This window comes from Notolepis coatsorum (assembly GCF_963971535.1).
Source record: "Notolepis coatsorum genome assembly, chromosome: 3".
Lineage (NCBI taxonomy): Eukaryota > Metazoa > Chordata > Actinopteri > Aulopiformes > Paralepididae > Notolepis > Notolepis coatsorum.
The window spans coordinates 100,599,006-100,624,000 of record NC_140167.1 but is presented as its reverse complement, the minus strand read 5'-3'; the positions used below and the strand labels follow the sequence as shown (position 1 = coordinate 100,624,000).

Sequence of the window (24,995 nt, the reverse complement as noted above, 5' to 3'; positions counted from 1 at the left end):
ACTTCTCACCCAGCAGCCCAGTCCTTATGGTATCAAAATCACTAGTAAAAAACATGACTCACAGAGCTCCCCGGCTTGTCTAGGTGAGTGTAGGCTCTGTTCAGCAGGTAGATGACAGCATCCTCTACCCCCAGGTCTAGGTGAGTGTAGGCTCTGTTCAGCAGGTAGATGACAGCATCCTCTACCCCCAGGTCTAGGTGAGTGTAGGCTCTGTTCAGCAGGTAGATGACAGCATCCTCTACCCCCAGGTCTAGGTGAGTGTAGGCTCTGTTCAGCAGGTAGATGACAGCATCCTCTACCCCCAGGTCTAGGTGAGTGTAGGCTCTGTTCAGCAGGTAGATGACAGCATCCTCTACCCCCAGGTCTAGGTGAGTGTAGGCTCTGTTCAGCAGGTAGATGACAGCATCCTCTACCCCCAGGTCTAGGTGAGTGTAGGCTCTGTTCAGCAGGTAGATGACGGCATCCTCTACCCCCAGTCGGGGCTTGTAGGCGAACTGGAGTGGGTCTAGCTGGGGTTTGATCACCGGGCGGAGTTGCTCCACGACCGGCCTGTAGTCCTTGGACGTGCTGGGACGCGGGCACTTAGGGACAGGGATCACACATGAGTTTTTTTCTCACAGTGTCGGGACTCTGCAGCCTCAGAGACTAGCCGGGGGGCGCCGTATCAAACCTGTTGTAAAACAGGTTTAGCTCATTAGCCCGGTCTACAGCTCCATCCACTCCACTTCCCCTTGCCGGTTTAATGCCGGTTATGGTCTGCATTCCAGTCCACACTTGTTTGATGTCATTGTTCTCCAGTTGGCCCTCCAACTTCCTCCTGTATTTGTCTTTGGCCTCTCTGAGGTTGGTTTTCAGAAGCCCCTGAACTCGTTTGACCTCCTCCCTGTTACCTGCGTTGAAAGCCCTCTTCTTCTCGTTTAGTAGGGCTTTGATGTCCTTAGTGACCCACGGTTTATTGTTAGGGTAGCAGGTAACAGTCCTTGATGGAACATTGGAGTCCACACACAAGTTGATGTAGTCTGTGAGGCACTCTGTGAGCCCATCAATGTCCTCTCCATGGCGCTCACAAGAGTGCCTGCCTTACTCACGCCCATCCCTATTTCACTCTCAATGTTGTTTTCAGATTATAGATATTTGACGTGATTCATTTCAATTACAAGTTACGTGAAGTTTGATTCCCACATGATAAAGTGTTTTTCGTCAAGAAAGAGCATTGTTTCCTTTAACCTCTGCAACAGACGTCCACAGCAGCAAAGGAGTCAAGAATCAGAAGAGAGGCGGTGGAGGAGGATTTGGCTTCCAGAAGACCAAGGGCGTCCACAAGGCCAAGATCTTCAAGCATATCAACAAGGGAAAGGGAGACAAGAGGCAGTTCTCTCGCTAAACTCTTCTAAGAACAAGGCTTCCTGGACTCTTTGTTTCCTATGCTTGTAGGTTATGGGGAGAATGGGCCATTTGTCCTTTACATTTACTTAGAAATGTATATATGGAGTCTTGTGGTGTATAGCGCAAACTTGTGGCCCTGTTTCTCCAATTTGATCCCTGTAACTTGTTAAATAGGTGTTTTCTAAGGCCAAATCCCAATGTCCAGACTACAGACTCGCAGACTGAGTCCGAGAGGATGCAAGTGTTCTGAGAAAGAAGAGCATTTGAAACGGCCCTCCCCATGTCAATCAACAGAATCAACATCACAGCGCCAACAACCCAAGCCCTTGGATGTTATTATAAAAGTATGAATGTGGGTTTATAATAAATCCACTGGTTCTGCATAAGCATGTAAAATGGGCCTTAACAAAATACATTATATATTTTATAATATACATACAAGGCATATCATGTTTTTCGACCACTCTGTGTATTTTACCTTTTCTGCGTAATGATTATTTAAGTAAATCATGGTGTTGGAACATTGTTTTAGACCGACATGGAACGGCTCAAACAGATTACATCAGAACCCTCATGGACTGGATTTTCTCATCAGCTCAGGCCTGGGCGGTATAATCTTTTTCACCGTCATACCATGATGACCTAATACCCCGGTGTACGGTATATGACGTATGACTTCATTTTCATCAGCGGGGGGGGCGCAACCCGTGTTACCAAGTAAACAAATCGTGGAGATGGCCAGTTAGCCCGCAGCATCCGAGTGCTACTATCCTTGGCTCTCAGAATGGTAGCCACTAGCCAGAAGCCCGCAGCATCCTAGTAATACTAACGTTAACTCTCAGAATGGTAGCCAGGAGCCCCGCAGCACCCTAGTACTAGTAACGTTAGTATTGTGTATTCAAAAACGCACCGGACTGCGACGTAACGTTTTACCGTTTATTTGCTTGCTCCACCAGTCCACAACAACACACACTCGTTACCACAACGCTTTACGGTATTTTCACAGCACTGTCGCAACATTACCGTGAAGCGTGACCACCGTTGTGATACACATACACAACAGTTAGCTCTCAGAACAGCCAGTTAGCCCGCAGCACCAGGCAGCAATGGTAAGCGCGTCTCATTTAATTTCCAGTGAAGCAGGATTTCCCCTCCTCCTGTGTGTAGACAACCAGCTCTGCGGCTCCCTCCACTAGTGAGCATAGATGCCTGCGTAATAGAGCACTCGGAGCATCTGCTCTCCCACTATTGAACTTGGGGGAGCAAAGGTATGCTCTTGCTCCACCACTTTTTTATCATATGAAAAATATGATATATCCCCCCCAATATATAAATCTAACCATAACTACGTAATTTCAATCAAATTAATAATACGCAATGACACTTAATAGCACATTTTTAAGTTTCCATAGATTGCGACGCCCCCCCCCTGCCCCCCCATATGGTTTGATCCAGTGCCTCCCCACCCCAGCAGACAGTGGCGCACGGCGCTGCAGGTAGGCTGAGTGTAAATACAGCAACGTGTGTGTCATTGGTGGCAGGCAGGATTTTCCAGTAAGTTGTTCAAACAAAAGATTGTTAGACATGTCTTTACTATTGATTGGTAGAACTTCTACCACGCAATACAATAAAAGTGTTTCACGTCCCGAAATGCCATCTGGTCATACCGTAAATCCTCTAATAATAATAATAATAACAACGTTTCCCTCTGGTTGGCGTTAGCTTTAGTGCTAGCCGCTAGCTAACGTTGTCATATTATCTAGACATGTGGTGTCAGCTGGATGACGTTGACTTCGTTTGCAAATGTTAACGTTCGCTATCTATATGGCAGACGAGCAGGGCCGGATTAACGATGGCCGCGGCCCGTGGGCCTCTAGTGACGAGGGGCCTCCAAAAAAAAAAAAAAATCTTGCACCCCCACTTTCAACTATAACTAGGCGGCCATGCTAGTGAGGACTGGTCTCGCCCTCTGCTGGCGTGTGTGTGCAGTGCACTACAACCAACCACTGTTAAAACTCTGTTTCACTGTAATATAAACAAACGGATCTGTGATTTTGACGTATTGGTTTTCAATACCGTTTTTGATTTCTAAATACCCTGGTATACTGTCATACCGCCCAAGCCTATCATTACAAGGTCTTTAGCCCAAAGTCTTGCGCCTGCAAGTCCAGACATTGAGATTCAACCTAAATGTTGACGGAACTTTTCTGTGGACTTTGTTTTTAAGGACGACCCCTGCATTCCTTCCCTGGTGTCATTTGTACAACTTTGTACCCTCTTTTGCTCATAATTGTACAATTTGTTTCCAAATAATTCTTAATAAATGGATTATTAAATCTATTTACATCTGTTTTTGTGTGCTGCTGAACCATAAACTTCATACTCAACAAAAGGTGCTATAGATTAATTCAGCCACTAGATGCCACACTAGACCACCAGCATGTTATTTATCCAATTGGGTGCATTCCACGTGGAGAAATAGGAAATGGGAGGGGATACAGCAACATGTCAACAACTTTGGACCCACAAACTTACATTAAATTATAAATTAATTAATACTTGGGTGGCGTAGCGGAGTTTGCGCTCGTCACCAATGCAAGAGACTCCGGTCTCGACTTCCCGAGTCAGCATTGCCTGCGGCTTGGACCAGTCGTCATACTGGCTCAATTGGCAGAGGTAGCGGGTGGAAAGTCGATGGGTGGGGATTGGACGTTGTGGACACCGACTCCTACAGGTCGGTTGGGTGACGCCTGTACAGCAGAGACAGGAAGTATCGGGGGCAGCGAGCCTCCCACGCGTTACTCCTCGCCACTGAGAGTCCGCGCTGTCTGGTGAAAAGATGCGACAGGCTGCCTTGTGTACCGGAGGGGACACGTGATGCAAGGCTTCTATCCTCACTACAGCCGACCAGTGGGAGGCATAGTCTAGCAATGTTCAAGACAGGAGGGGAGAATTGGCGATACGAAATTGGGATGGGAGAAAAATAGAAAATGAGAAAAAGTGGATACATTTTTTTTTATTCTTTTTTGGGGTGGCAGAATGAATACTTTTTGTCTGCACCTTTATGAAAGCTTGATGTATTTTATAAAAATATTTATCTATAGCACCTTTAACTCATTGACCGCAGGGGATTAGACAGGTCCCGTTCTAGCACTGCCACGCTTTACAAGATAGGAGTGTTGGTAGAGCTATAACTATATACTATATTATAGCTATGGATACAATACTATGGCCCATTTGACATCACCTATCTATTGTTCAATATGTGAAAAAGAATAAATTTTTAATCCATACCTTCCCGTGTTATACCGTGGTGAATATAAGCAGTGATGCAGTGGCGGTACCACGCCGTCCTAGTAGTTCGCTGAGCAGAAGTGCGCGCAATCGCGCATGGATGTGCACGCGCGCACACAAAAATGCGTTCACAATTGTCACTGGACTCGTCGCGCCAATGCGCCAAGTACCCGGCCGGCACTTATCACCTAGACTTTGCATAATAATAGGATACCGATAGCATAACAACGAGAAGAGCCAAACCAAAACAAGCCCTGTACCAATTGGTGGGGGTTTGCTTGATCTGTGGTCCCGACTGGAAGGATGAGACATTAAGTTGTGCTTCAGAAGGAAACTGTCCTTCTGTAAACAAAGTTACATTGTTAATTTAGTTTGTATTTACTTTTCTAGTTTAAGTTAATTCAATTAAAGAAATTGTAACTACAATTACATTTAAAACTTTTTTTTATCCACTTTTTCTCCCATTTTAAATTTTTCTCCCATCCCAATTTTCATATCGTCCAATTCAACCCTCCCCTGTCTTTGAACGTTGTTTCTTGCCTCCCACAAGCCGGCTGCAATGTGGACTAAGTCATACATAGCACGAGTCCCCTCCGATACTCGAGGTAACAGCCGTCGCATCTTTTCACCTGCGCGGCTCGATCTTTCAGCGTCGAGAGTCTGGGCTTTGGAGGGGCCACGCCGCCGTTGCTTCTTGATTCTACTGCGCAGGCGCACCAACCGACCTGTAGGAGTCGCTGTCCATAACGCCCAATCCCCACCCTTCAGTTTCCCTCCCCGTAATACGGCCAATGTGTATTACTGTGGACGACCAGCTAAACTGAAAGCAATGTGGAGAGCGGGGCTCGAACAGGAGGCATCCTGTTCGAGCCTAGTCTCCAGCATTCGTTGCGAGCGCCTTGCCCACTGCGCCACGTAGCCGCCCACATTTAAAACATTGTTATGCATAATAATCATCTGTTCTGTGCGCAAGCGAGGGAACATGTATGCGCGTGCGCTCGCGCGTGCATGTGGCGTCCGGGCAGTTCCCATATTACGACTGCACCACTGAATATAAGTATAGTTATAGCGTGGTCTGGGGTAATTCCCGAAAGGCTGAGTACGTCAATTCTACTATAAACGTTGCCGTTTCTTGCCTGTACACGCTACTATTCCCAAATCAAATCTATATCATAGATATTATGTTTCATCATGAATGCATGAAAGGGGGGGGTTTGATGCTTTGATCGTCACCAACGGCATACGTTGTGGAGTAACGTTACACATGTTGCGATCGGGGTGAAGACATGGTTGGATCAACGCAGGATTGATATATAGCCCTTACCTTCACTAGGATGTACCCCAAAAAGAATATTCCAATTATCTGATCGTGAGTCCCAGTATTGGTGTCGATCGTGTCGCCAACATAATCCATCACGCCCGACAAAGAAAAGTGCGCCCGGTGACATTTGACCGTTGCACAGGCCAAGATACAAGGTTTCAAAGGGTGCTCGATACCGCCGTCTAGCTGGATGCGGCCGGTATTGCACCTTGGCGATCTCAGACTCATTCCCTATGGTAACACCGAGGTCCCCGGATGAATAATGAATACAAATATTGAAAAAAAAGGAAAAACGATCAAATAACGTATATATATACGTGGTTGGCGTTCAAAGGATGGCGCCCAATAACGTATAAACGTTGGCGGGGAATGAGTTAACCATTGTAAGAATTAGGGATATTATCGGCCGATATTGGCATTAAAATGTGTTGAAGTTAGAGGTTCTATGTAGGATTGTTAGTAACTGTCTAACTGCATATATAACTGTTTCCATTAGAGGGCGCTCTAGGCGGAGCCACTCGAGATACCACCAGGTGGCGAGTATAAATAGAGATGTCTCCTCCCCCTCTACCTTTTTCTCCACCAGCCTCTCAGTGAGAGGAGAACTCATGTGCTGCTGCTCATACCATGTGAATGAATAAACCACGCCGCTTAAAGGCTAAAGATAGAAGCCAAGGTATTCTTCGATAAAGGTAAACATTTTCTTGTAGAGCCTGACGGTACACGGTTTGACATAAAGATGTACCAGAGAATGTATTATCTGCAAACAGAGTGTAATGACAACGACAAGTGTAATGATAATAATGATATGTGTAGCGTGACGGCCAGTCACGATATTCAGACATGGCACGAGATTATGGGTCATTGTAATTACGAGGATTTACTGAAACTGCAAGCAGTGACAGAAGGCATGCACATTGAAGGTGAAAAGTGTAGACCTGACAAAAAATGTGTAGTGTGCAAAACGGGGAAGTTTACTCAATCGAGAAACAGAAATCCCACAGAAAAAGTAAAGGTACCACTTGCACTAGTTAACACGGATCTAGCCGGTCCAGTAAGCAACGAGTCCATAGGAGGCTTTAGATATGTACAGTCTTTTACAGATGTGTGCACAGGAGCAGTGTTTGTTTACTTTCTCAAAGCAAAGAGTGACACACTCCAGGCCACAGAGAAATTCCTGGCAGACGTAGCCCCTTATGGTAACGTAGGATGCTTGAGGTCCGACAACGAAACAGAGTTCACAAACAGAGTTCCAATCACTGTTCAGTTGCTATCGCTATCAGCTCTATCTTTAATTTTTCAAAATGTTCAGTTGCTATTGCATGCACTCATCTGTGTTTCACCACACACTTGAGTGCATGCTTACCAACTGTTAGTCTGCAACACTACTATCACCGACATCTAAGAAGGGAGATCCCCCCTTGAATGGCCCTTCTAAGGTTTCTCCCCTCCACACTGCCTGTGGTGCATTTTTCCCTATTGTTAGGTTTTAGTGAGTTTTTCCTTACCTTCGCGTGGGGTTTCAAGTTTCTTTAATAGTTGTCATACAGAAGTACAGAATACTTTTGTACAAAATGCTTCTTACTGTTGCGCTCCAGAGACTGTGCAAGACAAGATAAGTATGAAATAAAAACATAGTAAAATTAGAAGTAAAAAAAAGAGGTCACAGTTTAGACATATGTACAATGTTCGATGCAGAATAGACGTAGTTATCATACAATATACAATACTGTGCAGTGTACTAATATACAATACTATATAGTGCAAGGCAGAAATGGAGAAATGGGACGAGGTGCAATTTAGGTACAATTCACAGTAGGTGTACGAGTTGTAGTGCAAATCCTTTATCAATAAATATAAAGTGTAAGTGTGTTTGTGTGATCTAAAGTGTGGAGAGTGGGTGCTGCAGTGTGTTGTTTGTTTGAGTGAGTGTGTGCGTGTGGGTGTGTGTGCTGTGTGCATTTGATGGTTGTTGCATAGTGATTATTGTTCGTTTAGCGATTATTGTTCGTTTAGCAGCCTAAAAAGCTTCTTCTGAGTCTTTCTGTGCTCGCCTTAAGACTCCGGTATCGCTTGCCTGACCGCAGCAGTTCAAAGAGGCAGTTGTTCGGGTGGCTCGAGTCCTTAATAATTCTCTTAGCCTTCCCCTTGCACCGCTTGTTGTAAATGTTCTGGAGGGTGGGAAGCCCCCCTCCAATTGTGCGTTCGGCTGAACGTGTCACTCTTTGTAGTCTGCTACGGTCTTGTGCAGTGCTATTCCCAAACCAGGAGGTGATGTTGCCGGTCAGGATGCTCTCTATTGTACATGAGTAGAAGTTCCTAAGGATCTTCTGACTGACTTGGAACTTCCTTAGGCGCCTGAGGAAGTAGAGGCGTTGTCGTGCCTTCTTCACAACACTGTCAATGTGTGTGGTCCATGTCAAGTCCTCGGATATGTGGGCTCCGAGGTACTTGAAACTGTTCACTCTCTCAACCGGTGCCCCGTCGATGCTGAGGGGGCTGTAGTCCTTGACCCCCGACCTCCTGAAGTCCACAATCATCTCTTTTGTTTTGCTGACGTTCAGGGAGAGGCAGTTCTCCTGACACCACTGTGACAGGTTCTCTACCTCTTCCAGGTAGGCCCTTTCGTCGTTGGCAGAGATCAGGCCCACCACTACTGTGTCATCAGCAAATTTGGGTACGTCTGGGAGTGCTTGCATTCATTCATTTATTTGCATTTATTTTAAATTTGTTGGACCTTATGGTGTTCTTGTTTTATTCTTGACTTATTGTTATGTTTCTTCTTGACTTGTTTAAAGAAGACGTGTCCGGCCCATGGGGACATTAACGTGTGTTGTCGGGCCTTACAAATAAATTAGATTTGATTTGATTTGATTCACTGTTGAGAAGGTACAAGATAAGACACGAGACGTCATGTCCATATCCCCCACACCAGAACGGAGTGGCAGAGAGGGAATGGCACACCCTTTTCGAAATGGCTAGGTGTAAGCTAGTAGACAGTAACTTACCTAAGAGCCTATGGCATTATGCGGTGCAAGAAGCCGCTTACACCAGAAACAGGTGCTTTAATAAGCACACAGGCACCACCCCGTATACAGCACTGACAGGAAAGAAGTGTAATCTAGCTAGAATGCACCGATTTGGATCAGTGTGTTATCCGTACCTGCAGGACAGAGGAAAGCTTGAGTCCAGATGTGAAAAAGGACTCTTTGTAGGGCACGACAAGGGAAGCCCCGCTTTCCTAGTTTATCATCCCGGTAAAGGGAGAGTGCAGAAACACAGGCTAGTCAAGTTTGTCACAAAGACAACATGTGAGAGGGAGACACAGACAGAGGAGCCATAGCTGGACTCCAGAGTAAGGTGTGTAGAAACAGAGACACATCAGCCCAGTGACAGTCAGCCACCCCCAGAGGGCGATGACGAGGAGCACCCGAGGGTGACGTCAAGTGCCCCAAGCAGTGGGAGGTATCCCCTCAAGGGAACACAAACCCCCAAAGTATCTGACAGACTATGCCCGGAAAGGGAGTGACGAGGATGACAGTACACTCACCACCGTTAATTACTGCTACAGGGTAGTCAGTGGGGTACCCCCGACCTTTAAGGAGGCCATAGTGTCCCCCGAATCAAGTAAATGGGAGAGAGCAAGGGATGAGGAGATTAGGTCCCTAGAGGACAACCACACCTTTACTCTAACCAAGTTACCAGAGGGCAGACAGACAGTGGGAGGGAAATGGGAATTCAACCAAGTTACCAGAGGGCAGACAGACAGTGGGAGGGAAATGGGTGTATTCAATCCAGGAGGGTATTGAAGGCCACGACAAATACAAAGTATGGTTCGTAGCTAATTGCTTAAATGCTGAAGGAGGGTACTCCATGTTTAAATACTGAAGGAGGGTGGCTACACTGCTTAAATGCAGGAGGAGGACACTCCAGGTTTAAATACGGGAGGAGTAGAATCCGGGTTTAAATACCTGAGTGGATTCCATATTTAAATACAGAAATGGATCCTATGTTTTATTCCATGTTTAAATACAGAAATGGATCCCATGTTTAAATACAGATGTGGATGATTTACCATGTTCTAAATGATTTAATTATGTGGAAAAGATCCGGAGATGTCTTGACTGATGTAAGAGATGTATAGAGAAGCTGTGGGTAGTCTCATTTGTTAGACAACCTGTACTCGCCCTGACCTATGTTTTGTAGTGAGTAAAAATTGTCACAGTATTTTGCTGACCCCACAGACAAGCATTGAACTACGTCAAAAACATGTTTTTCGTTATCCCAAAGGTGCAGCAGACGAACAGCTGTGTTTCAGAAAGGGCAGCAAGGGTTTAGGACTTAAAGCCCACAGTGATACTATCAACCTGTGAAGCTGAGTCTATGTTTCTAGCTATGACAATGCAGGAATGTGTTTATCTAGAACAACTACTCGAAGTGATGGACACCTATGTATATATGAAAATGTGTTTATCTAGAACAACTGCTCGAAGTGATGAACACCTATCTATATATGAAGACTGTTGTTTATGAGGGCAACCAGGGAACCATTGTGATTGCTAGGAACCCAGTGTGCCGACATATATGTAAACATGTCGATATAAAACATCATCTCATCAGATCTGTCATCAGAGAAGAAAGAATGACTGATTTATTGTCCAAACGGACGACATGGTAGCAGACACTATGAGGAAACCTGTTCCAAATTGAAATTGAAGAGATTTGCAGAGGTCATGTTTAACGTTTCCTTTGTAAAATGTTTTTCGGAGAAGTTATCCAGTATGCTAATACAACCCTAAGTGGGAGTGTTGAAGTTAGAGGTTCTATGTAGGATTGTTAGTAACTTTCTAACTGCATATATAACTGTTTCCATTAGAGGGCGCTCTAGGCGGAGCCACTCAAGATACCACCAGGTGGCGAGTATAAATAGAGATGTCTCCTCCCCCTCTACCTCTTTCTCCACCAGCCTCTCAGTGAGAGGAGAACTCATGTGCTGCTGCTCATACCATGTGAATGAATAAACCACGCCGCTTAAAGGCTAAAGATAGAAACCATGCCTCTTGACCACATTATTGTCGCCCCATAGCTAGATTCTGTCAACAAAATGTAATATCGGAAATTATCGTTAGGCTATCGGTATAATCTTTTTTTTTTTTTTTACATTTATTTAACCTTTATTTACCCAGGCAAGCAAGTAAGAAGAACAAATTCTTATTTTATTTATTGTGAAAAGTATGCATAATGTTGTGTTTTTTTTGGGGGGGCCCGTATATATCGGTATCGGTTGATAACGGTATCGGAAATTAAGAGTTGGACAATATCGGTATATCGGATATCGGTAAAAAAAAGCCAATATCGAACATCCCTAGTAAGAATTATAAATGTTAGTGATGGAATTAGCTATTGATACGGTTAAAATACCAGGAATTAATGTAGTTATTAAAATCCAAAGCATTTTCATCAACGGTTTTTATTGCAGTATACATTTCAGAAAGGAATGCTGAATATGATTACTTAAAAAAAAACTATTTACAAAGTAAAAGTTCAACCTGATTAGAGAAAAGGTACATGCAGGCAGAAAAAGCCTTCATTACATTACATACCTGAGCACATCTATTAAGCTCCAGATTCCTTCAAACATGTAGTCACTGGCACACATGCATTATTTCCTATCACATAAACCCTCAAACAGGTAAAAATTCAACCTTGTCTCAGGGTTGCTGGTTGGTATTTCAGGCAACATCAGAACACAATCGACGCCAGACCCGACATAAATCGGGTTACCAAACCCGAGAAAAGTCGGGTTTTGGTCGTTATTTCTTTTATTCGCTATTTCCATTCATAATCCATCCATCCAGCCTTATGTTATCATTGGGAATGGGTCTGAGATCGCAAACGTCCATGTTGTTGACTACCCCCCCCCCTTCATGCATCCATGATGAAACATAATACCGATAATCTAGCGTTGATTTCAGATTGATTGTTGATGCAAGCGAGGAATGGCATGCTATAAAGTGAAATGCACTAAAACGCTGTTTAGCGGCGTTTCCTGGGATTACAGAATTACTCTAAAACTATACTCATATTCACCACGGTATAAAATGGGAATGTATTGATGAAAAAATTATCTGTTTCTTGCATCTTGACCGGAAGAAACTCAATAACAATCGACTATATTATTAGATCCATAGCTATAATATTTAATATAGTTTTAGCACTGCAAACACCGGCATGTATCCCCATTCATTACAGCGCTGGCACACACGGCCATACGCCCACAGCGCTCCAATAATTTCAATATGAATCCTGCCTGAATGGTATGGGAGGTTTACGTGATGGAGGATAATGTATCATTGATAACGAGTCAAATTAAAAGTCATCATGCCAAACAAAAACGGCATAATTCCACATCTCATTGGCCAGTGTTCTCACATTACCTGGTATTCGATGACATCTAGTATTTGCAGAGCAAGTTCCTTTTTTTTTATGTAAATATTATGAATCATGATAAATTGGTTGTCTAAATCAATCAATACAATGTGTAACATTTTTCAAAAATATGAAATATTTGAGAATGTTGACTGAAAATAAATGGCTTTAGTTTGATAACGATAAACCACTTTCATTTAGCTTGTAATGTATTTCCCTAAACAATTACCCGAGCACTACTATAATAATTGGATTAAAACACATTGGATTAAAACATGGGTATAACGGTTCCCCTTCGTGCTCCCCAGACACATGATAAATTATAAAGTGCTGCACAGAGCCTGCAAATGTCCCTCGTTCCCACAGGGTTTCTTCAAGTCAAGCCATTCTCAAACAATGCCACACCTAAAACATCTTCACCTTCGTTCAATGTTAAGGTTAGATTTAGTCCAGAATAAAGAAATAAGTAAAACCTAGAAATACACTACAGATCAAGTGGAGAAAATGGACAGCGTCACCATTTGTTAAATAATAAAATAAAGATCAGGCACAATGGACCATAAAAAACCTTTTGTGTTGAACTATGACTGCCTACATTTTCCCTTTAAAAAAAATAACAGCATCATGTGAAGACAAAAATAATAATAATTTGATAAAAAAAACTAAAACAAAATAACAGCATCATCTGGACAGGCGGGTCAAGTATACCGACGGCAAGTTCACAGTTTTATACCCAGGTGGAAAATGACTAACTTCCCCCCACAAACAAATAAAAACTAGAATTAGTCACACAAAATATTTGTCATATTTATCATGTTTGGTGCAAATCGGACAAAGCATTCACATCACTTTTTGTTTACCATGAATTCTTCTGAAATGGAGCTGGGGGGTCATAGAGCTCATCAATCATATCTGAATAATACATATTGATCAGTGTGATGTCACAAAGGGACACATTTTCAGTGATGATCAGACAAGCCGTTAGTGTTTTTAGCTTTGTGAGAATAGCGCCACCATGAGGTCAAACTACTCAAACCTGCACAGGCCTTGGTAGGACAAACATATTTTGTCGCACTAGTGCACCAGCATGTAATTTATCCAATCGGGTGCATTCCATGTGGGGGAAATGGGAAGTAGGGCGGGGGGGATACATGCAGCAACATGTAAACAACATACATTTTGGACCCGCATTTAATTTTTTTAAATGATAAATTCATTAATCATTTTTGGGGGGAAAAGCAATACTTTCATTTTGCACCTTTCTAAAATGTCTTTGATATATATATATATATATATAAAAATTACTACATAAATTTTTTATCTATAGCAGCTTTAAAGATGTTGGTCTCTAGATGCCACACGGCCTCGTCGTAGGAGAAAAAGAAAGATGTGTCGTCGACGAGGAGGAGCTGCATGTCAGGAGATAATGTTTGTGCCTGTAGGACTAACGGGAAAAAAACTGGGAATATTTTTCAAATAATATAAAATAAATGTTTTTATATATTATGTGATTGTATTATTATGTTAAATAAAGGAACTACTACCAGGTGCACAACACAGACGTCTCAACGAGGACGAGGTGAAAAATGCACCTTCACCGGGTGGAGACTTCGACACATTATGTTTAAATGAGAAAAGGAGAAGAACATCAGAGTCCAGAGTGGAGCTACGTCTGACCTGAAGCACCACAGAACATCAGGGTCCAGAGTGAGCTACGTCTGACCTGAAGCACCACAGAACATCATGGTCCAGAGTGAGCTACGTCTGACCTGAAGCACCACAGAACATCAGGGTCCAGAGTGAGCTACGTCTGACCTGAAGCACCACAGAACATCAGAGTCCAGAGTGAGCTACGTCTGACCTGAAGCACCACAGAACATCAGAGTCCAGAGTGAGCTACGTCTCACCTGAAGCACCACAGAACATCAGAGTCCAGAGTGAGCTACGTCTGACCTGAAGCACCAGGTGGTTTGTTCAGAACACAGCGAGGTAAAGCTACGCCCGCCTGTAGTAGATCAAAGGACTCCACGTCTGATTTAAAGAAGTGTTTGCAGGTGAAGACCAACCACTTTCCTTTATGACGCTCTTCCCAACAGTTCAGTAGGTTTGGTTAATCACCTGATTGGTTGATTAAAAAAACATGGTGGATGCTGTTAATTCATGTAGCAGGACTACAGAGAGGGAGGGTGTTAAACTGAAACCGCATTGTCTGTTTGTCTTTCAGCTACACATTTTGATGCTTAAGAGCTTGGTGTCCCCATTGTTCTTACTAGTAAGGTTACACTGTGTCCCCATTGTTCTTACTACAGTTACATTGTGTCCCATTGGGTTACATTGTGTCCCCATTGTTCTTACTAGTAAGGTTACACTGTGTCCCCATTGTTCTTACTACAGTTACATTGTGTCCCATTGGGTTACATTGTGTCCCCATTGGGTTACATTGTGTCCCCATTGTCCTTACTAAGGTTACATTGTGTCCCCATTGTTCTTACTAGTAAGGCTACATTGTGTCCCCATTGTTCTTACTATGGTTACATTGTGTCCCCATTGTCCTTACTAAGGTTACATTGTGTCCCCATTGTTCTTACTAAGGTTACATTGTTTTGTTTTACAAAATGCACTTAAAAGTAAAAGTCATGTTATTGATATATTTTCTTTTGTCTTTTTTCACATTTGTCATTGAGATAATCCAAAAGTAACCAGATTACATTACTTTACTATTGTCATACTGAGTAAGTTACTAAATGTATTTTTCACAACAGGTAAATCATTAGGTGTCTTCTTCCTTTTGGGATCATGATCATGTTCATCATGGCAATCCAGCCATTACTATTACAGATGGACGGATGGACAGACAAACATAACCTCCTTGGTGGAGATAAAACAGATTCAGAAACAGTTCAATCAAGTCCTTCAGAAACACCTCAGGCTGTATTCTTCTCTTGTCTTGTCCGTGAAATGCTCCAGGATCAGTTACAGACTTGGAAGGCCAATGTCAGCTGTGCCAAGCATCAACCAGGAAACGACCACGCACCACACATTACGAAGCCTCCAAGGGGTGCAGGTTTCATCTTGATCAGCTCCACCCCATAACCAGGTGACCCCCTGCCCAGGGTCAGCTACTGCTGGTGATCTGTGATGGAAGAGAGGAGGTCAAGACCAGGCTAAACAGAGGAGGTCAATGAGGCTAAAGAGAGGAGGTCAAGGAGGCTAAAGAGAGGTTACAGGGTCAGAAGGAGGACAAGGTCAGCCAATGGTTGACATTATTCAGCATACAGATGAAACTATTAGTCAAGACGTGTCTATGCTTTGACCAAACGGTTCGTGTTTCCGCGTTCCCATTTTGCGCTCTGATTGGCCATTGACCTACGCTAGTACGCCCCCCCCCTCGCTATGAGCGTAGAATAATGCGTTATACTCGAAACAAACTATTCATTAATTCATGCAAGTGGCTCTGACCCTGCACTCTGACCACCATGTGTCATGGCTGACTGATCAACAAGACGTCTGTGTTTCATACCAGTGTCTCTGTCGCAGCCGTCCTCTGTGGTCTCCCAGTTCATGGCTCTTTGGACGGCCTTCTTCCAGCGAGCAAAACGGAACTCACTTTCTGCATGAACACAAAGTTATTTATTTAAAATAGGAACAATGCATATTAATGAACATATATGTAAATATACCAGATTATAGCCAAAGGCTAATTTCTATCTGTAGTCCCTTTGTAGGTTGATGTTAACAGAGCAGACAATTACAAAAGTACATACACTTCATAAGCACAAGAACAGACAACAGTACATGTACAAGTTACTAAATTACATAAACTTCACAACCATAAAAAACAGACAATAGATGAAACATTATCAAATAATACAATTGTTATTACATATACTGTATAGCAGCAGACTGGTATAATGACACAGACAACTCTGATTCTTATCACTAAAAGAATGATAGTGTAACAACAACATAATTCCACCAGGTGGCAGTGTCGCCCCCACTGGTCAAATACAAATACAAGACTGGTCAAATACATTTGAAATTGAAAACAGTGGTGAGGAATGCTTGATTTCTCCATCTTGCTAATGATATGTCACCTTTTGATGTTGTAGATTATGTTTCACTGTAGAAAAACAGTGTTTAGTTCACCTGTTTGGGGTTCAGTTCACCTCCAGCCTTCACACTTTACATTACAAAGAGGCTAAATGACCTGCCTGGACACAAGATGAAACACTACTATATGGGTCTACTTCACCGTGTTTGCATGTGTATGAGAAATATGATTTTCTAGGGCGGCTGGGTAGCGCAGCGGACTAAGCGCCTGCCTACCACCGCAGAGACACTGGTATCGAATCCAGCCGTCAGCGGTGCCTCCGGCTTGGTCGGTCGTCCATACTAACACGATTGGCAGTGTTAGCGGGTGGGAAGCCGGCGGGGTGTGTATCCTGGTCGTTGTAAACAGCGACTCCTACAGGTCGGTCGGGGCGCCTGCTCAGCGAGGAAGGGATCTGGGGGAGGTAGTGTGATCCTCCCACGCGTTACACTCCCCCAGTGAGAGTCCTCGCTGTCAGGTGAAAAGAAGCGGCTGGCTGACTCCACATGTATCGGAGGAGACATGCGATAGTATCTATCAACCCTCCCTAGACCGGCAAGTGGGGGGGAAATGCGCGCAACGACCAGGAAGGGAATTGGCATAACGACTAAATTGGGATGGGTGAAAAATACAGAAAAAAGGGGAAGAAAAAGTTGATAAAAAAAAGAAATACGATTTTCTAAGTGAAATTGATTGATGGTAAATACTGCTCTTCAAGGCCAATATTGGTAATTGACTTCTATAGTGGTATCTGTACTAAAAAGGTGAAAGGTTTTTTTTCTTCCAAAAACCCATTTTGTGTCCCATATTCAATTTAACAATGTAAAGGGACACTCCCAATGGCTCCACACAGGCACTATAACATGACATGAAAACAAACCGTCAGAGTTGATCCGAGGCTGGTACGTCTCGGAGGGGAGGTCTGGGAGGTCCTCTGGGCTCAGGCTCCACACCCCCACTGCCGACCCTGCTGCCATGGCAACGCCCAGGGCTGTGGTCTCCGTCATGCTGGGCTGCACTGGACCAACACAGAGACACCATTAACACTTTGAATGCCACTCACAGCTTTTCTCGGGTTTACCCCCCGCGGGTTGAATGCCCATCACGAGAATATTCGTTTTATTCGTTTTTTTTTAAATTTTTATTAGCGATCTGAAATCATATTGCATCAAGCGAGCCTACAGTTGGAGATCCAGTCACCCCAGGCTCTCAGATGTGAAAAAAGCGCCCCCTATCGTCTCCCAGATGGTAAATCACCCTTTTGGATTGGACTCAATGAAAGTGAATGGGAGAAAGGATTTCTGACTCCACATTTACCGGCATCACTCCGGAGCCTGAAGAGCAGCGGGGATTATGTGTTCTACTGTACACACGGTGGATCAATACAATGATCGATGTTTTCAAATGGTGATCAGGAATTGGAATAATCCATTTGGATACCATCTGATCTCAGGTAAGGAATCTATGTTATCAGTCTTAGGATAATCAGACTCGTTTTCACGGATATATAAGCGTTTCCCCTATATGTGATATAGCTGTTTTGACTGTAAAAGCCATCAGGAAATAAGAGCAGCGATTATCAGCGCGCGGCACGAGCGTGCGTGTGCACACATATACTATCGATTATCTAGCGTTTATTTGAAAACGATTCATAAATAGGCCGACAAATGACAACGTTCTGGAATATTCCAGTCAGGTCTGCATCCCCTTAACAATTGTATGTATTGAGCCGTACTGTATTGTACCCATTCTGCAATCTGTTAAATAAAGTTTTCATTCATTCATTCATTCATTCATTCATTCATTCATTCATTCATTAATTCATTCTCTCTCTCTCTCTCTCTCTCTTTCCCTCACATTCTCTGGCAGTGTTAATGTGTGCAAAGATAGATTTAACTGTGCAATGTGACTGTGAAATGCCTTGCTCTTGACCAGGGAATGCCATAACATGAATCCTGATCGTGATCTTTATGCAGCTTTTACTGGACATGATCATCTTTATTGGACAGAGAAGAGGTGGTGGGAATCAGTGGGTATAGATCTCTTGCTACAATAAACATGATCACTGATAGCCCAACGCCCCCACGCACATACAGGTGATAGAGCGCTCGCAGTGACGCACCAGATGTTACTAAACACGTTTCGCAATTATTGTACCCATTCTGCAATCTGTTGTTTTCATTCATTCATTCATTCATTCATTCATTCATTCATTCACCCTTTTGCTCTGATAATTCTCCTTTACTTTACACAGAATAAAAAGCGGCTCTGGCTTCTCCTGGGTTGTGAAGTGGGTCAGACCTGAGTGACACCCAGTACAGGGAGGTGTAGTCTGACGGGTTGTGAAGTGGGTCAGACCTGAGTTACACCCAGTACAGGGAGGTGTAGTCTGACGGGTTGTGAAGTGGGTCAGACCTGAGTTACACCCAGTACAGGGAGGTGTAGTCTGACGGGTTGTGAAGTGGGTCAGACCTGAGTTACACCCAGTATAGGGAGGTGTAGTCTGACGGGTTGTGAAGTGGGTCAGACCTGAGTGACACCCAGTATAGGGAGGTGTAGTCTGACGGGTTGTGAAGTGGGTCAGACCTGAGTTACACCCAGTACAGGGAGGTGTAGTCTGACGGGTTGTGAAGTGGGTCAGACCTGAGTTACACCCAGTACAGGGAGGTGTAGTCTGACGGGTTGTGAAGTGGGTCAGACCTGAGTTACACCCAGTACAGGGAGGTGTAGTCTGACGGGTTGTGAAGTGGGTCAGACCTGAGTTACACCCAGTACAGGGAGGTGTAGTCTGACGTCACTTTAGTTTCCTGCGCGGTCCACTCATATAGGGATTTATCATTGGGAAAATGTATTATCGGCTGTTGTAATAATTCTGCCTCATGAACATTGGCAAGCTTTCCATTGTTGCACAAAACGAGTTTCTTCTATCACTAACATTATTGTTGTGAAATAAAAATGAAATAAATAAAATGATACGTAATTATTTTAACGATTAATTGCAAATAGTTTCATGTCGATAGATTGTGGATGAATACACACACGGTTAATGTTCAATGTTCATGCTTTATTTGTTTTAAACTAGGGGTGTAACGATGCATAGAACGATCCTAATGTGATGATTCAACTGCATCGATTTGAAAATGTTAGAAACTATTAGAATCGATTATAATCGGGGGGGGGGGGGGGGGGGGGAATAAAATGTTTTTGTGTATTGTTTTTATTGACCTACAGTCCATTCATGCTGAGTGGATCAGTTCCCCCCGCAGCCACATTTGTGTATTCAAAATGTTTGGGGGAATTAACCGATAGAAAATGTATCGAATCGAATCGAATCCTGGTCAAATGAAGATATTTCATGATGCATTGAATTGTTGCCTGAAGAATCGTAATCGAATCTAATCGTTGTGAGGTCGCATCGTTACACCCCCCTATTTTAAACAAGACGATTTAGAAATGTGTCCGTTGGAAATACATTGCAATTTCAATGGAGGTGGACCGGCCGGAGACAACAAAGACGTCACCACTACACCTCCCTATAATGGCCCGGTGTGAAGATGGTGTTAGAGTGTGTGCATCGTGTGCTCTCTTACCCACGGGGATGTAAAGATGGTGTTAGAGTGTGTGCATCATGTGCTCTCTTACCCACGGGGATGTAAAGATGGTGTTAGAGTGTGTGCATCATGTGCTCTCTTACCCACGGGGGTGTAAAGATGGTGTTAGAGTGTGTGCATCATGTGCTCTCTTACCCACGGGGGTGTAAAGATGGTGTTAGAGTGTGTGCATCATGTGCTCTCTTACCCACGGGGGTGTAAAGATGGTGTTAGAGTGTGTGCATCATGTGCTCTCTTACCCACGGGGATGTAAAGATGGTGTTAGAGTGTGTGCATCATGTGCTCTCTTACCCACGGGGATGTAAAGATGGTGTTAGAGTGTGTGCATCATGTGCTCTCTTACCCACGGGGATGTAAAGATGGTGTTAGAGTGTGTGCATCATGTGCTCTCTTACCCACGGGGATGTAAAGATGGTGTTAGAGTGTGTGCATCATGTGCTCTCTTACCCACGGGGGTGTAAAGATGGTGTTAGAGTGTGTGCATCATGTGCTCTCTTACCCACGGGGATGTAAATATGGTGTTAGAGTGTGTGCATCATGTGCTCTCTTACCCACGGGGATGTAAAGATGGTGTTAGAGTGTGTGCATCATGTGCTCTCTTACCCACGGGGATGCAGAGTATGTCAGCCTGGAGCTGCATCAGGAGCCTGTTGGAGGTCATACCTCCGTCCACATGCAGCTGTCTCATGGGAACCCCACTGTCTTGGTTTATGGCATCTAGGATCTGAGAGACACAAAGAGGCCTTTAAAGTCCCACGTGATGACATTCTTGTTTAGCCTTGTAAAGCATTTTATTGCTTTATTGGACAGACCCGACAGAGAATAAGGATAGGAGAAGATATGGGGGGGGAGGACATTCGGCAAAGGTCGCCGGGTCCGGGAGTCGAACCCGTGGGCGGCCGTGTTGCACTGCAGTGCGTTATGTGGTGCGCCACTCTGGAGCCCCGGAGATTGTTTTATCTTTAACTTAATATTGTCTTGGGGCAGTAGGGGGGGGGGGGGGGGGGCGGTAGGATGGTAGTATTATTTGGTTCGTTTTTGTATTTTTTCTATACTATTTTTACTATTACTTTGAAATGGTGTGCTCAAACATTAAGATTAATCTTCAAACATGGTGCATGTTAGTGGCGTCCCTGGATAGGTTACACACCTGGAATACCACAATAAACACTTCACTGTCCCTGTTTTAGAGCGGTGATAAGTGTTTAAGCCTCGCCAACCATACGTAGGACGTTGGTGACGTAGGTCAAATGACCAAAAGCTATGGTCCACTGGCCTCTATGACACACTGCTCAGTGGCTACATCCCTACACAGCTGCTGCCACCTCCACCACCCGTTGCGTTCTTCCGTCTTGCGTTTGTTTTTTAATAATTTTCCAATGAGTGGCGTCCTGTTTGCTGGACACTGGGCCGATGGCTGCGTCCGTCTCTCTCCGCCAGATTTGTACTTTTTGTTTACATACATGCTTCTCATTTGGGTCCCTGACTTGAAGAGCAGGGGAGACGCTGTGGTGGAACTGAATTAATCAATTATGCTTTGTGGATCTTCATGATCAATATAGATGGTGAAAACACACACGGTACAATGTAGGCTAAACATAGGACTGCTTCTACTGGCCAGCTGGCAGAACACTGGGGGAGAGAAGGGGACACACGAGTAGAGAGGGTGGGAGCTGTAGACCTGCTTCTACTGGCCAGCTGGCAGAACACTGGGGGAGAGAAGGGGACACACGAGTAGAGAGGGTGGGAGCTGTAGACCTGCTTCTACTGGCCAGCTAGCAGAACACTGGGGGAGAGAAGGGGACACACGAGTAGAGAGGGTGGGAGCTGTAGACCTGCTTCTACTGGCCAGCTAGCAGAACACTGGGGGAGAGAAGGGGACATACGAGTAGAGAGGGTGGGAGCTGTAGACCTGCTTCTACTGGCCAGCTAGCAGAACACTGGGGGAGAGAAGGGGACACACGAGTAGAGAGGGTGGGAGCTGTAGACCTGCTTCTACTGGCCAGCTAGCAGAACACTGGGGGAGAGAAGGGGACATACGAGTAGAGAGGGTGGGAGCTGTAGACTGCTTCTACTGGCCAGCTAGCAGAACACTGGGGGAGAGAAGGGGACACACGAGTAGAGAGGGTGGGAGCTGTAGACTGCTTCTACTGGCCAGCTAGCAGAACACTGGGGGAGAGAAGGGGACACACGAGTAGAGAGGGTGGGAGCTGTAGACTGCTTCTACTGGCCAGCTAGCAGAACACTGGGGGAGAGAAGGGGACATACGAGTAGAGAGGGTGGGAGCTGTAGACTGCTTCTACTGGCCAGCTAGCAGAACACTGGGGGAGAGAAGGGGACACACGAGTAGAGAGGGTGGGAGCTGTAGACCTGCTTCTACTGGCCAGCTAGCAGAACACTGGGGGAGAGAAGGGGACATACGAGTAGAGAGGGTGGGAGCTGTAGACTGCTTCTACTGGCCAGCTAGCAGAACACTGGGGCAGAGAAGGGGACACACGAGTAGAGAGGGTGGGAGCTGTAGACTGCTTCTACTGGCCAGCTAGCAGAACACTGGGGCAGAGAAGGGGACACACGAGTAGAGGGTGGGAGCTGTAGACCTGCTTCTACTGGCCAGCTAGCAGAACACTGGGGGAGAGAAGGGGACACACGAGTAGAGGGTGGGAGCTGTAGACCTGCTTCTACTGGCCAGCTAGCAGAACACTGGGGGAGAGAAGGGGACATACGAGTAGAGAGGGTGGGAGCTGTAGACCTGCTTCTACTGGCCAGCTAGCAGAACACTGGGGGAGAGAAGGGGACACACGAGTAGAGGGTGGGAGCTGTAGACCTGCTTCTACCGGCCAGCTAGCAGAACACTGGGGGAGAGAAGGGGACACACGAGTAGAGAGGGTGGGAGCTGTAGACTGCTTCTACTGGCCAGCTAGCAGAACACTGGGGGAGAGAAGGGGACACACGAGTAGAGAGGGTGGGAGCTGTAGACCTGCTTCTACTGGCCAGCTAGCAGAACACTGGGGGAGAGAAGGGGACACACGAGTAGAGAGGGTGGGAGCTGTAGACCTGCTTCTACTGGCCAGCTAGCAGAACACTGGGGGAGAGAAGGGGACACACGAGTAGAGAGGGTGGGAGCTGTAGACCTGCTTCTACTGGCCAGCTAGCAGAACACTGGGGCAGAGAAGGGGACACACGAGTAGAGAGGGTGGGAGCTGTAGACCTGCTTCTACTGGCCAGCTAGCAGAACACTGGGGGAGAGAAGGGGACACACGAGTAGAGAGGGTGGGAGCTGTAGACCTGCTTCTACTGGCCAGCTAGCAGAACACTGGGGGAGAGAAGGGGACACACGAGTAGAGAGGGTGGGAGCTGTAGACCTGCTTCTACTGGCCAGCTAGCAGAACACTGGGGCAGAGAAGGGGACACACGAGTAGAGAGGGTGGGAGCTGTAGACCTGCTTCTACTGGCCAGCTAGCAGAACACTGGGGGAGAGAAGGGGACACACGAGTAGAGAGGGTGGGAGCTGTAGACCTGCTTCTACTGGCCAGCTAGCAGAACACTGGGGGAGAGAAGGGGACACACGAGTAGAGAGGGTGGGAGCTGTAGACCTGCTTCTACTGGCCAGCTAGCAGAACACTGGGGGAGAGAAGGGGACATACGAGTAGAGAGGGTGGGAGCTGTAGACTGCTTCTACTGGCCAGCTAGCAGAACACTGGGGGAGAGAAGGGGACACACGAGTAGAGAGGGTGGGAGCTGTAGACCTGCTTCTACTGGCCAGCTAGCAGAACACTGGGGGAGAGAAGGGGACATACGAGTAGAGAGGGTGGGAGCTGTAGACTGCTTCTACTGGCCAGCTAGCAGAACACTGGGGGAGAGAAGGGGACATACGAGTAGAGAGGGTGGGAGCTGTAGACTGTTTCTACTGGCCAGCTAGCAGAACACTGGGGGAGAGAAGGGGACATACGAGTAGAGAGGGTGGGAGCTGTAGACTGCTTCTACTGGCCAGCTAGCAGAACACTGGGGGAGAGAAGGGGACACACGAGTAGAGAGGGTGGGAGCTGTAGACTGCTTCTACTGGCCAGCTAGCAGAACACTGGGGGAGAGAAGGGGACACACGAGTAGAGAGGGTGGGAGCTGTAGACTGCTTCTACTGGCCAGCTAGCAGAACACTGGGGGAGAGAAGGGGACACACGAGTAGAGAGGGTGGGAGCTGTAGACTGCTTCTACTGGCCAGCTAGCAGAACACTGGGGGAGAGAAGGGGACACACGAGTAGAGAGGGTGGGAGCTGTAGACCTGCTTCTACTGGCCAGCTAGCAGAACACTGGGGGAGAGAAGGGGACACACGAGTAGAGAGGGTGGGAGCTAAGGGTGGGAATCACCAGTTTCATCACGATACGATACGATATCGATTCTTTGGACAACGATACGATATTTGCCGATATCACAAAGTCTGCCACGATACGATACGATTCGATTCAGGTGCCTGCGATCGATATGAGGCGATATTATGTGCCCATTTAACACAATCAGTCACATTTAGATCAACTAAAAAAAGGCTATGGAAATATCAATTGATGTTTTTATTTTTGAGCTCTTCCAGACATTTAAATGAAAAACAATCTATTGTTTTTAATACAAATAGACCTCCTGTTAACTTTTTATATATTGAGCTTTAAACTTTAAGTAAAATGTTTTGGAACTCACAACACGCAAGCTAAAACCCTTTCCTCTCCCAAACTTCCTACAATTGTTTTATGTTGCATGATGATCATGAATACATATATTATGTATTCATGTTTAAATATCAACATTATCTGTCCATCCTCAGTAACACACACACACACACACACACACACACACACACACACACACACACAC

At 45.3% G+C, this 24,995-nt stretch overlaps 2 protein-coding genes across 2 annotated transcripts in view; one reads left to right on the top strand and one right to left on the bottom strand.

Annotated features, from left to right (window-relative positions):
* ddx18 (DEAD (Asp-Glu-Ala-Asp) box polypeptide 18) overlaps window positions 1-3,726 on the top strand; it is a 55,142-nt gene extending 51,416 nt beyond the window's left edge. The window contains exon 14 of the mRNA XM_084309600.1: window positions 1,239-3,726. Coding sequence (XP_084165726.1) covers window positions 1,239-1,384 — 146 coding nt within the window. The 3' untranslated portion in view covers window positions 1,385-3,726. The remainder of the gene's footprint in view (window positions 1-1,238) is intronic.
* A 10,559-nt stretch (window positions 3,727-14,285) lies between these two features.
* The window catches only part of LOC311224484 (glycerol kinase-like), a 95,701-nt gene continuing 84,991 nt past the window's right edge, over window positions 14,286-24,995 (bottom strand). Inside the window, exons 16-19 of the mRNA XM_084309499.1 lie at window positions 20,735-20,855; window positions 17,401-17,538; window positions 15,951-16,040; window positions 14,286-15,563 (exon numbers count right to left, since the gene is read on the bottom strand). Coding sequence (XP_084165625.1) covers window positions 15,550-15,563; window positions 15,951-16,040; window positions 17,401-17,538; window positions 20,735-20,855 — 363 coding nt within the window. The 3' untranslated portion in view covers window positions 14,286-15,549. The remainder of the gene's footprint in view (window positions 15,564-15,950; window positions 16,041-17,400; window positions 17,539-20,734; window positions 20,856-24,995) is intronic.